Consider the following 14,869-nt stretch of genomic DNA (forward strand, 5'->3'; position numbering starts at 1 on the left):
TATCAAGACATAATGTTAATATGATATATAGACTCAATATATAGGTATTCTAATATATGTTCTAGGGATCCAATTTTGTAAATTACAACCCTACCAATTGAATATTTGGATTTAGATAGTAAAACAATGTAGGGTCGACGCCGAGCTGATTTACCGTTCCGCGTTGTACAGGAGCTCCGGAAATGTAGGGTCGCCAGCTATTCGAAAGGTTTGTTTAAATACCACTGTAATTTGAGTTCAGAAAGCCAATGCTTCTTGTTCACTAATCATCTCGGCAGACTTAACTGGTTGACTTAATGCCACAATTTCACACACATAAATGTTAAATTACTGCACAAATTGTATATATCTATAGTGCATATACATATTATCATCTGCTCGGAAAAAGGTGTATACGAAGGCTGTTATATCTACTGTGCAATGTCCAAATACGAAAGGTATCATGTTACATATTAGTGAAAATCACATTCATTTCTATTTGTAAATATGTAAATAGTTTTCTGGTACAATCGTATTTTTATAATTTAAATTCAATAAATATCACACTATTAAAGGGGTATTCAAGTAAAAATACTGGTCTAAATACGAAATTCCAGATACCATGTTAAGTATCACTGATTGCTCTTTTCAAATATGCAAATAATTTTCTGGCACATTCATATTTGCTTAACTTTACAAAATAAGATTAAAGTTGAAGTGAAGGAAGGGGGGGGGGGCACTAAACTAAACTAAAATAAAGATACAGGGCTTAAATAAAAACTCTCTATGTCCATACTAAAAGATATATAGTCATTCCTCTCTTTAAATATATTATTTATTTGTTGGGCACAATGCTAATATATTGTTGGTTTTTTAATGGATCAAAGTAGGCTACTCAACTCTGTTTATAGAGAGACCGGAAAGAGTGGGGGGTGTTTAAAATATAAAAATACGGGTATTAATACGAAATTCCAGTTATTGTGTTATAAATTACTGGAAAGTATGTTTTTTTGGGCTGCTTGAATCTATCAATTATTTCCTGCCACATTCAAAATTACGCACGGTCGTCTAGATAGTTTCTTATGGTGTGCCAGCTTGATTTCTTTTGAAGTGCTGTGAATATCCTTAAAGTGTGCTTGTGCCGGGTTTCCATATATGTTAATAAGTCACGTGATATCCTGCATTTGCATATGCAGGTTGATGCTGTGCGAAAGTTGCTATGTAGAAAGCGTGAAGGACAAATGGGATGTGGCAGAGCGCAAATGTAAAATGTAATGAGAGAAATGTAAAATGTAGACACGTCAAAAAAACCATTTTCCCACAAAACATTTGTCATTTAACACTTAACATTTGACGTTTTACATTTAACTCTTGCCTTAGAGGTATTTTGACTTTATCAATATCGGTATTATGACTTTGTACATTGTACTTTTTACATAATCAATGGAAACGACATTGTCGCAGAGCATTTAATATTGGCAGCGATACCCTTCCATAGATCAAGAACCATAACTCTCACAGTCAATCGGAAATCGTTGAAAATCATAAGCTTTTTCGTCTCACGATAACTTGAGACTATAGAGTGACTACAAGGTTTTTCAAACTGACCAAGGGTGATAACCCAGATAGTAATTATCGGAAATCGTTGAAAATAGGATTATCCACCTCATAAGCATAAACACGGTATATAAATTTCAAGTCAGTCATATTATGGGGTCACGACAATATACGACCACATTAAATTCATTAAATGCGTTGCCACTTTCAGTAGTGTAATATAGCGTATAACAGATTGTATCAAAACAAACAGAAAAAAGAATAAAAAATTAATTTTTATAGAAATTGTATAAAATATGTAAAACAAGATGAAAACATTTTTTAAAACTAATACAGATACATGTAGATAGAAACAAAGAAACAGTAGTCCAAATATAATATATGAAAAGCTATCGACCATATATAAAAACAATAGATATACATTGTCCGTCAATTTTACAGCACCCCTGAGAATACTTCCTGCTCCCCTCGTTGCTCTGGACGTAGTCGAAATGAGAGGGAACCACTGGCCTTCAGTGGTATGAATTGGTGCATACATACATATAGGTACTGTAAATTAAATATACACAGATTTAATGTCAAAGCAAGCCTTGGTAGAATTTAACAGGGTGGTAAATGCGTATCAAACTGCATATAATCATAACGGAATACTTTTAGCATTACTCTATTTAATAGACCAATGATTTTTGCCAAGAATTATTAAATAGTCTAAGTAACAGCTCACTTGACTTGCTAACAATACAACAATGGTCAATCACATATACCAGCCACGTGGGAAATACCCAATACGATAAATGATTCAATGCGAAGCTTTCTATTCTACAAGGAGAAAGGTAGAGCTACAGTATACAGCGATCAATTTCTGCCACAGATGTATGAAGTGGTCCCATACCATAGCCACTATGTAACAAACGCTTGCTTTCATTTCCTAACATGGATCTAGATACAACATAAGTTGGGATGGCGATGGGGTGTGTCACGATCCCTGACACAAAAGTTTCTCACAAAGGATATGAAATGTTTAAAAGGGGTAGATTAAACAATGGGAGTATTGTTTTGATATTATATGTGTTTATCATCAATTTTTGTATTGATATTTGTGTTTGTGATTCAATTCGTATTGGATATATGACCGGATCCCAACAATCAACGGAAAACAATAGCAAAATATATAAGAGACCCGGGCAAGCCATTTCTGGTGCCCTTACATACGCAATAGCAGAGATTAATAATGATCCTTACATTTTACCAAATCATTCCCTCGATTTTATTATTGCCGAAACATATGGCAAAGAAAGTGAAAGTATTAAAGAAACGGTTTTATTATTACATAAAAATATAAGTGTGTATATAGGACCACAGGAAACATGTATCCACGAAGGACGAATAGCTGCTTCTTTTAACCTTCCTATGATATCTTATGTAAGTATCTTATTATATATACGTAATATTATTGCAAAAACTCATTAGTACAGCTTTTCTCAAATTGTTTGCACGATCTCTTATCCAAACTTCCCCATTGAAAGTAATAATAAAAGATTTTATCACCAAGGTTCGTTAGATTGTTTATCATATTTATGGCACCACTCTATCTTTTAATTGCGAGTTTCATATATTTATAAGATCTTATAATATAGCTCTACTCTGAGAATGTGGATATCTGATGTTTGCTACCATTTTGTGAAAATGTCAAAACTCTAAAAACTTCACAATATTTATAACTGGTACTGCTTTGTTATTATGTAAAATTTTTGCAAAGTATCAAAATATTTATATGTTTTCGAACATTCAAATCAGTATGTAATGTAAATCTATTTCAAATAGAAACTTCTATGTTTGATGTTAGTTAGTCGAAATGTCATACTTATGGAAAAAAAAGTCAAATATTTTATCAACTATTCGACATAAGAGTTTCTTATCAAAGGACCACCTCTTAGGGCGAGGGAATTGAATTAGTAGAAGTAATCGAATCAAGAATAATGAGTACGTTTTGATTTTCTTTTTATTGTAAAGATCGTTCGTGTTGCGTCCGTGTTTATTACCTCAGCAGGTAGCGTGCGCCGGGATAGTTCTATTGTAACGACGTCAGTATTTCTGTGTTAAAGACACTATTCTGGTTGTTGTTATTGATAATGTGTCATGGATCAATTGAGTTTCTTGTCTTATGTTCTATCAGTAACAGGTGGCCTGGTCTTAGTTTTATAACCAATTTAATATCTCATTATTATAGAAGAGATTTTCAGTAGCTATTTCATTCATATTTCAGTTTATCCCTTTTATGTATATAAGGGTTTCAGTTAATGACTTTCTGTATTTTATATCGTTTCTAAGATTGGGGCAAACGATACTTCTTTGTTTTGTTAAAACAGCAGAATACCTATGGTATAGTACCTCAGCAATGTCTCCACAACTTAGGGAGTGTGGACGGAACCGATTTCAGTTTGGGTGTTTTCCAACACACACGTTGGTACTTAAGACCTTCCAAAGCCATCTGCTCACGATACTAACTCGTATGGGGTCATAGTTTTGGTTCAGTATTATCTGGTCTCTTTTCACCATGGTAGCATCATCACCCTGATCCCATTATTTTCTTTTGTCAATTGGTAGTTTGGGATTTTTAGTAACTGAATAAAATGGACCACATTTTCTATATATTTAACCAAATTCTATTTAGCTTGTTTTCAATCTGATATAACAAATAGGAATATTGGTTTTATTTATCCTACCTAGTTCCTGTGGGATACCAAATTTAACTGTGAATTACCATTATACGTCCTAGATGACTAATAACAACATGTATTACGTAGTTTCAACACATTCTATTTTAGATATCGAATCGCCCCCCGCCGTAAAATTCCTGTTACAAATGTAATAACCAATTGAACTTTCTCTTTCATATCAATGAAATCTTTCATTCTTTATGTGTATACCCATTATGAAATACGTTACACGGAAATTATTAATCGAGCAATATGTATTAAGCAATTTAATTCAAATCTCAGCGCACAGTATGTTATTGCATATACAGACACATATTTTATATATGAACGATAATTGTGAACGACACAGGAAATAATCGAAATAAATAGATTTTGTAATGAGATTAAATCAACCGCGTAGAGAAAGCATCAATTAATGTGTTTATTGATATTTTCAAAACGGTCAAATATCTTTTATTTATCATTATACTGAAGCTATGTTAATTGACAATATATCGTGACAGTGTCCGACACACGGAGAAGGAAAACAAACACCGAAAACCCCTCAAACATTCTAAGCCACAAAACATAAAAATCTAGTGAATAGATCTTCCGGCCTGCTGTATGTCTTCAGTACATAATCCGGATATGTCCTATAAAAAATTATACGCATATTCCAACGAATGGTCCGCTGATGTTCGAGTAAACCTTGCATTGATTTAGTATGACATGAATGGTCTTTGAAATAGAAGAATTTATTAGAACCTCGAGTAATTTTGTCAATTTATAAACGACAATCGTTCACATCATAACGAAAATACTAAATCTGACACCAGGGATGTGTTTCCTAAGAATCGAACTGAGTGTTAAAATCGCCGTTAAATCACCCAGAATTATCAACTATCTGAATGCAAGACACAAATGAGTTTGTACAAATAACACAGAACGCCCCTATCCATCCCGGATTACACGTTGGCACTAATTATACATTGATGATGTTAAAATTCTTCTTAGTGCATAATTTACTGTTTAGCTTTTACAGTTTTCATTTTCTGTAATGAGCTACTTCAAAACTGGATACAGATTTATTTTTTTATCAGCGCCCTTGATGAAACATAATGAACGGTATAATTCTCCCTGTGTGTTATATAGAATTAGGTTTCAGAGAAATGTTTCTAATGTTCATATAATTGATGACAAGCTAACGACATTGACATTTAAGACAGACAAAAATATAGCAATCACACACCCAGCTGAGTTTCACATAATAATACACTACATTATGTTCACTTTATATACTAGAATATATTATTTTCATTCTCAGTTTTTTTCATAATTGTTTAAATTATATTTTTTTGAAATCGATATCATACAGTTATTTTTAGAATCAAGGGACTGATATGTTCATAACATTTTCTTTTTTGTGTAATATATTATGTAGAACTTTGTCAGAATTTGATCTACTTACTTCTTTGATATATAGTACTAAAGGATAATAACAAACGCGGTTGTTTTTTTTCATTTGGATTATAAAAATACAGGAACATTATAATTCTATGATAATATAATAACTATTAGGTATTTGACATAGGCATTGGCCGAGAAAGTTCATCCAGATTTTCCGGCGTGGTTCCCCCTTGTCAGTGATGCAGGTCGGAGGGCCTGACAAGGACAGCTGTCTAGTCCTTCGGATGAGACGAAAAACCGAGGTCCCGTGTATACATTGGAATGCACGTAAAAGATCCCTTGGCAGTTGGACTTCGATATAAGAGTAGGCGATAGTGCCGCTGCCCGGGCAAAATTTCCCTCATAGCACACTGTATGGCGTATGCCCGTCTTCATTAGCCCAGCATAGGACCAGAACAGTAGGACGTTAAACCCCATTTCATTTCATTTCATATTTGACATAGGAGTTTGGTTGTAGTTATAATCACGTCCGTTTCCATTAGCACAAGCTACTAGAGCTTGACTGTCGATGGTATTTAACCGAGATATTAATTTTTACCAAACCAAACTTATACATAAGTAATTAATTATAATCGTACAATATTAAATACATGTATATAACTGGGCTTAAAATAATTGAACAATAGTAAAATTGATTAAGGATCAACGGATTATCTATAACTTGACTAGAAGATATGACAGAACAGATGAATATAATTATTATGTATGGCACACCTTTGCCTATTAAACGTTTTACATGTCTTTACGAATGTGGGACGTTTCGGTCATAGAAGATTTTAATCCTAAGGGCCGAAACTTCCAGCCACCCTTCTTTATATAGTTATACGACACGAGGTTCGACGACATAGATATCAAACAGTTACTTTTAGTGATAAGTGAGGTATGATGTTTTTTCTTAATTGTGTAGTATAGGTACGAGGGTTCTAAGCTCGAAAAGAATAGATTAATTGCGTTGAAACAAGTTTTTGCCATCAACAAGTACAATCATTGAATGAATCATCGACATAAGAACTGCAACATGTAGAGTTATTATTGTCTTACTACCAAATCGTCTTGTGAACCTATCTATTGGAATCACCATAGAGATGGACAAAACTGGCTATATGACAGTCATCAAGTACCCCAAAGTCTCCACTTTAAGGGATGATGCTATCTATTTTCCACAGTAAATAAATGGGCGGTGGAATTTCATCGTGGCAGGTAGAACCTTGGCGATGACCCTCGTCCTGGAAGGCCACCAACAGCAACCATCCACGAAAACATTACCCGGGTGCATGACATGGTGATTGTTCACTCGACATATTGCCACTGTTGTGGGCACCCCTTATGAGAGAGTTGAGCAGCACATTATCGCCAACGAGTTAGGAATGACAAAAGTTTCTGAAAGATGGATGCCAAAGCTCGTTATTTCTGATCAGAAACGTGTCAGATTCCTGAGGCCCCGTGACAATCTGCGCCGTTTTGAAGTAGATCCTGATAATCTTTGGCCTGATTTATAACGATCGATGAGACCTGTTTCCAAAAATGTAACAGTAACTAGTCGGTCGTCATTTTCTAGTTATGATGATGTCAAGTCAGCTGTGAACGACTTTTTTAGAGTGGCTGACGAAAACTTCTTCCTTGGCAAAAGACTGTGTACACCTCGAAGGGGACTTTGTAGAAAAAAAATGGAAGCCATCGACTTTGTACAGATCTTTCACAGATAGACTTAGAACTTTTTAGCCAACCCTCGTATTCACTGCTTTGTGACGAAAGTTTCTTCTATAGGAGTTTTTAATCCCAGCGCTGGCCAAAATGTACGTCCGCCCTTCTTTATACGTCGTTTCGATTGTGAAACGATCCATATAACGAACGGGGCAATTTTAGCATTAGACGACCAAATTATCATAGCCCTAACCCTTGTTTTATGCAATAAGGTAATGTTTTGCGGACTGATCATCGTATCTTGAATAATATTCTATAAAATATGTAAATTTGGAAGAGTCTAGCATAACTGCAGAGAGGCTGCACCTCAAGTCGAATAATCCTGAAAATTATCTTGTGCAGGAAGCATTTAAAAAATAAACTGAATCAGTTAATACATGTTGCAAAATGATATACCTAAGAGGATTTCCAAGCAATCTGTTCGTGTACAACGGGAAAATGTGAACAAAATAAAGAAAAGCGGAAATGAAATGAAATGGGGTTAAACGTCCTACTTTTCTGCTCCGACTGGGCTAATGAAGATGGGCATTCGCCATACAATGTGCTACGTTGGAAATTTTGACCGGACAGCGGTGCTACGGCCTATTCATTTATCCAATTCCAACTGGAAAGGGATCTTTTACGTGCACCCAATGTGTACACCGGATTTCGTCCCATCCGAAAGACTATATGTTGTCCCTTGTAATGCCCCCAGTCCTGCACCACTGACAAGGAGGAACTGCGTCGGAAAATCCCGATGAACTTTCTCGGCCAACGCAGGGGTCGAAGACCGGACCTCCAGGTAAGCGAGCCAACGTCTTACCCACTAAGCCAACATGGCTACCGTAAAGAAAGAGAGAGAGAAATGGGGTTTAACGTCCACTCGACACAAACTATGTCATTTCCGGACTAACACATGGTTCAATTTTATTTCAATAGTCGCTTGCGCGTAGGGGTCTTTAGCAGTGGAGGGAAACCGGAGGACCCGGAGAAAACCCACGAGGTTGGACAGGCGACCCTACTCCTTGTCACGTACAACCGGGGAATCGAAACCCCGCCAGTTGACTCAATGACAGACCGTATGATACAGCGCGCGCGTGCTAACCATTCGGCCATTCAACCCCCTCTCCCCCTACCGTAAAGAAAAGCCCTATTGAGTTGAGGTACATGTTAGTTCCCATAGATTGTCAGTCATAACAAATAGGTTTATTATATCGACTTGTCTTGCTTCAATAAAAAAGCAGCCAAGTTGATAATAATATATTGATTATTAGCATCACTTGGTACTGAGTGGGATGATCAAATGTGTAATTATTATTGTACGAGTTACATCAGCTGTTGCCTAAAGTATCACATAAAATGTCTGGAAGACTCTTATATATAACCAATAGTCACTTTTCCATTAAACCCCACGGAGTCTCCGTCAGCTATTCTCTTGGTGGTACCAAACCACAACATAAAATGTGGACATTATGGTATTAATGTCAATGGCTTGTAGACGGTTGGTGATGCCAGGGCCCACAAAACTATAGGGCATAGTACTTAGACATGTGAGAAATGAAGACATTTTATGTATGTAAAACCAGCTGAAATAAATTTTTCATTGAAATTAAACTATTTATTCATATTAAGTAGAACAGCCTTTATACGACAAAGTTAGCGGTAATAACTGTTTATTTATGTTAAGTAGAACAGTTCGATTCATAACAAGTAGAACAGCCTGTGTATGACAAACTAAACAGCAATAATTTTAATATCACACTTTGAGCGGTATTAACCCCCCCCCCCCTCCCCCAACACACACTCAATCCCGAAATTGGTGCCCAGAGCCGTCGCCCCCTCCACCCACTTGTCTATAGCACAACTGCTGCGACTCGTCGCTCCAAAACATACACATCAAACTATACCAAAATTTGTGTGTCGTATCACTTCCGAATCATATCTACTAGCGCTATTAACGTTCTACTAGCCGAAGAAGTAGTACGACTATAGACAGGAATTTAATAGAATCAAATATATCTTTAGTTCGTTCCTTTGGTTCGGATTTAATACACTGCGTAATAACATGTATATATATCCAGACCATACTTTCTTAACGGCGGCAGACCTGTACTTATTTACCTGGAAAGTTGTTTACGTCCGCTTCCAACCTGACAAATTGACGTCGATACAGTGAGTTTTAAATATGTCAGCGGGCATTGTCTAGGCGTAACTTGAATTGCTGCGTTTTGATGGACTGCTGACAGTCAAAATAACAAATCGCAATGATAAAACGGTTAATAGAACGGCGCGGCGCTTTCTTTGAGTATCAAAATGGGATTAATTCTGATTCGCCACTATTCGGGGCGATTCGTAGCGCACGTGAAAGCCAGACAATAGAACCTTTTGGCAAGCGGAATTTATCCCATCCGTATCACGTATCCGTATCGTATACGTGATACGTTACGTCAATGTAGTTTTAGAGTTTTGGCAGATTTTCGCGTCGCGTACGTGTGCGTCGATCATCTGAGCTTAGTTCTATTACAGCATGATGGCAGATATCTACCAAAATCACCATCAGTACTAGTCAAGTGCCTATTAGAGCCGACAATTTCCCGCAGGGAATGAAGTCGCTCGACAGTCGCTGAGCTATTAAAAAAAAAATTAATGTCGAATCTTATTAAAAATCTTCGACTTCGACTCGACTGCAATTTTTGGTTTCACTAATGTATCATTTCAGAAAGTTTATACCCCTTTACCACAGAATAAAATCATTTACAGATTTGCAAGGTTCCGCCTCCCTAAATTTAGCATGTAGATCAACCATCATGGTTAAAATCACATCAAATATACACAAAGATTCATAAAAACGCTACGATACCAGTGTCTAAAAGTAGCAAAAAAGACGGTAAAAGGACACGACAATGTTATACGGGCCTTTTCCGTATGAAAGCTGTTCGTTACGTGCTGCCGTATCCGTGTGCCGTATCACGTATGGGAAATGCACACACATTGATGACGTAACACGCAAAATCCATACGGATACGCTATACGGACCAAAAATTTGCGCTTGCCAAAAGTCTCTATTAACGAACTCCATGGCTTATCAGAATTGCAGTGAGGTGGGCAAGGCAGTGGTGTATCTGTTTTGCTGAATATTGTAAATTTCCCGGAATAATCGGAGCTATCGGTGACTGTCATATCCGAATTAAGGCGCCCAAGATGAAGTACAGTCGAATATCATACATCAACGGCAAAAATGTCACTCGGTCGTACTCAAGGCTGTATGTGGTTATCGAATTGGATTTACTTATGTGTACACCGGCTGGTCTGGGTGTACACATGGCGCTAAGGGTTATGAGGAATTCATGTATTTTCCTCCAAAACGATACCACATTTCAAGAGGGCGAATTCCTACTTGGGGACCCAGCCTGCCCTCTTCAGCCATAGCTATGGCCCCACACAATAATTTGGGGAAATTGACCCGTAATCAAAAAAAAAAAAAAAAAAAAAAATATTTAATAAACAGCTCAGTTCTGCGATAGAACGTGCCCTTGGACAACTGAAAGGATGCTGAGTGTCCTTTTCTATCTCCTGGAACCGTTGCACCAAAATGTAGAATCACTAAAATAAACACAACACTAGTGTGAAAGGGAAATACTGTATTTTTAATCGGAGCAAAGTGTCAAAAATAATTCTTCCGTTGCCTAAACTTAATCTGCAAATATAACTTCTATCAAAAAATTGATTTGCTGCCATGTTGAATAATTGGATTATGTGATACTTCCCGGAGTAACCAGCTCCTTGGGGCAGGTTACTTCGGCCTGGCGCGAGTAAGCCGTTTATATGACGTCATCGGTAACCCGAACGCGCTCGCGGAGGTTCGAGTAAGTGTGGCGCCAGTAATCGAACGCACCCACTGAGAAGGGCTGTCATGTTACGTATTATGTTTTAACATACTGGACAGTAATACGACATGTACTTTTTTGATAAAATAAATAATTCATTATCTTTACAAAAATGGATAAATATTATCGAATATTTAAAGGTAGGCTGTTATAATTGGTACAGGTTTATAGGATTTATATCGGACATTTGAGTCAAAGAATTTTCGTTTCAACAGCGAGTTTCAGCGACGGCAGAGTTTACCTATGCGAGTATCGATGTTTGTTCCCGATGCATCCAAGGGTAAAATTTTTCTAGAAATCAGCAATTACAAACACTAGGATTTTCTTTAAAGAGGTCCACTCGGTTAAGTCATGTAAATTCCCTATATTTACTCAGGAGAGATTTGACTGGACGATGAGAATGGACACGCTCCGACAAAGATTCAAGTTGTCAGTCTCAATACAACAATGGCTAGAGGTGGATTTCTCGGTCCATTGCTTCAGGAATATGAATGAATTATTGGGTATAGTAACACCCAATATTAAAGTGGAAAAACTCGTTATTTTAAACTCTTTATAAAACCGGAAGTTATACTTTAAGACCGAACCTTTTGATATTAGTTGTTAGTAGACGTCATGGTCATCATATATGCAAAAGTCAGGGGTCATAAAACGGTTAGGTCACCAGATAGTAGATCAAATGTCGAAAAAATTTGAAAGTTAAACTGGACGTAAAAAAAAATAAAATCGAAATTCAAAAATTCGGCTCCCTAAGAATTGTTGCCATTTGGAGTATGTTCAAAACCTAAAAAAGTTTTCGAAAATCGGAATCAAAATGGTGGCTGAATATCGATTTGAAGGTTTTTTGTAAAATCCAATATGGCGTCCAAACGGTTGAAGATGTTCTTGAACAAGGTGTCTGAGAATGAAAGATAATATATGGGACTAACACCACCATACGTCATTTTAGTCTAATTTTGAACTGGAGAGAACAATTCATGTTCGATGAAAATTGGAAGGCCTTGGTAATTTCTGGAAGTTTCCGGAAGCCCTTGCATATGCACTGAATATAGTTGAAGTTTTCATAGAAATGTCCTCAAATGGCCTGGTTGGTGTTTAGGCAAAATCAACACTACGTGTAATTTTATTTAATATAAGTGACCGAAAGAAGGGTTATTTCACATTGGCAACAGATTAAAGACCGACCTTACTGTTGGCAGTCAAAACCTGCGGGAAAATCGGAAGGCATCAATGTGTGCCTTATTCCTTTCAAGTTTCAACTTGATACCTGAATTACTAACGGAGATACGTCATCTTGAATGTCGAAAAAATTGCTGAGAAAAACTTTCGCAAATCTTTTATGCTAAAACTAATCGAACGAACTTCCGGATTTCGAAAAACCGCCTGTCAGAGTCCTTATGGGATTTGTCCAAAGAATAGAAAAATGAAAGATCCGTTGAGAAATAACCGAGATATAGGCAAGCTCAGATTATTTTTTGGCCCATTCGTAAAACAAATAGATCTTTTAGTTGCCTGACGAAGGTACTGAAACACGTAATAAAATAATATAAAACAAAGACAACGTAAGGCGATTGACAAGAATTTTTCATGCGATTTCATATCAGTGGCTAAAAAGTATTGCTAGAATTATTTAATTAAAACCTTTTAAAAATTAATACGTGAAAAGACGAAGGAAAAATTAGTCCTGATATACATAGGAAATATAAGAATTGCTAGTAGAGACCCAAAATCAAATTATTTTGGGGAACTGTGTTATCCACCTTTGATGAATACAAGCAAATGTTATTTTAAATTGATTGCCGACTACCTGAAAAGTGACGATTTAAATATATGAAACATCAGTGGACACCAACATGCATCCATGGTCCGATATGCAGCATAGTTCATGGACAAAAAGAAAGCGTATTCATTTTGTTCATGGTGTAAAATAATTTTTCACTGTGCAAGGTTTAACCTTTAAAAATGGCGGGGACAATCTGATGACACAGTATATTGAATATGTACGTACTTTGCCATCCTAACACACATAGGTTACAAAAAAATATAAAAGACAATTAATAATTAATGAAATTGTTTGGGAATTAAGTGAAATGAAATGGGGGTTAACGCTCTACTGTTCTGCACCAAGTGGGCTAATGAAGACAGAAATTGGTAGGATAGGATCCAACTTACTGTATTACTAAATTTCAGCTGTCAACCATCTGTAAGCAAGCATATAGTCATATAAGGTTAATTGGTATTAAAACAAATCGATTAAAATTTAAACAAATTAAACACACGAGACATTGAATACATGAATGCATTAATCAAAGTGATGAATGAATAAATGAACCAAAGGAGGAAGAACAAATACAGCAACAGAAATAATATATGACCATTACAATAGACAGACAATCCTATATAGTGTCAGAACGTTTTCTCTGGTGATTTTGACAAGAACTTTGATGTTCATTATTGCATAATCATATTAATCAACCAGTGTCAAACATAATAGTGAATTTAATCCGTATTCCTTGTGGAAATTTGTTTGACTTGTCTTCTAACGAAATGACATAACACTCGGAAGGTCACAAATACGCGTTTTCGCTAATGCGGGCGTCACACTTTCCCGAAATTGACACCAGGTGGACACACGATAAAGTAAATGTTTGAATTCGGCTCCGATCGTAAAAACATCGGGCCATTCGTGAGGGCATCTTAATCCATCGCATGGCCGCCTGTGGAGTTTATCGAGCTCCGGCAGCAACGTCTTGAGCATTGGCAAAAACTTTGACATGCCAAATTAGTGTTGAATTTTTGTGTCCATTTTGCCTTTTATAGGCCATCGTGAGGGCATCTTCGTCTTTACTTCGTCTGTTCATCGGTGCCATTGCGCAAGTTTTATATTTATACAGCCACATTTTCATGTGGACGTATATTGTCATCGCCCATGTTCGCCCGGACGTCCGTTCACTATTTGTTTGTGGACACTCCGCGTGTGACAATTTTTATCCGATTTTAACGAAACTTGAAACATAGATTTAGCTTCAAATGATCTCGGTTCCTTTCGATATTGGCGTGTATCGAACCGTAACTTCATGGATTATGCCCCTGATTGTACGAAAAAAATCATGTTTTTAGCTTGTGGTTCTTCTAGAGGTCTCAATTTTTATCTGATTTAATGTCCGCACCCCGTACGCCAATAGTGTAGTGTACCAAGATTGTGAATCCTCTACAGGTCACAATTTGATGAACTTAAATTATATGTTTATATCCTAAAGATCTGGTTTCTTTTCGATACTTACACGCATCGGATCGTAACTCTCTGGATTATGGCCTTTAGCTTGTTCTCTGTCCATCTCTTGGAAAATGTGGGCGTATCTTGCATGGCAACCACCTGTTCTCCTCGCCAAAACAATATAAAGTAAACAAGAATCTATCCGAATTTTGAGTCGCGCAAACGTTCACCATGTGTCATGGTAACGTGGACGTATAAGATAGGTTGCCAGGCAAAGAAACATATGCCCACACTGATGATCACACGAAGTAGAAACGAAGATAACACGATTTGACAAAATGCTCTCACGATGGTCTTCTGAGAGGCAAAATAGACACATA

The 14,869-nt window shown here is 36.7% G+C and overlaps 1 protein-coding gene across 2 annotated transcripts in view; it reads left to right on the plus strand.

Annotated features, from left to right (window-relative positions):
• Positions 1-2,298: 2,298 nt before the first annotated feature.
• Positions 2,299-14,869, plus strand: part of LOC126810424 (speract receptor) — a 113,142-nt gene continuing 100,571 nt past the window's right edge. For both annotated transcript variants that reach the window (XM_050535482.2, XM_050535483.1), the window contains exon 1: positions 2,299-2,958. In XM_050535482.2, the coding sequence (XP_050391439.1) occupies positions 2,497-2,958 (462 nt within the window). In that variant the 5' untranslated portion in view covers positions 2,299-2,496. The remainder of the gene's footprint in view (positions 2,959-14,869) is intronic.

The sequence above is a fragment of the Patella vulgata genome, chromosome 2, assembly GCF_932274485.2.
Source record: "Patella vulgata chromosome 2, xgPatVulg1.2, whole genome shotgun sequence".
In the NCBI taxonomy this organism is placed as follows: domain Eukaryota; kingdom Metazoa; phylum Mollusca; class Gastropoda; family Patellidae; genus Patella; species Patella vulgata.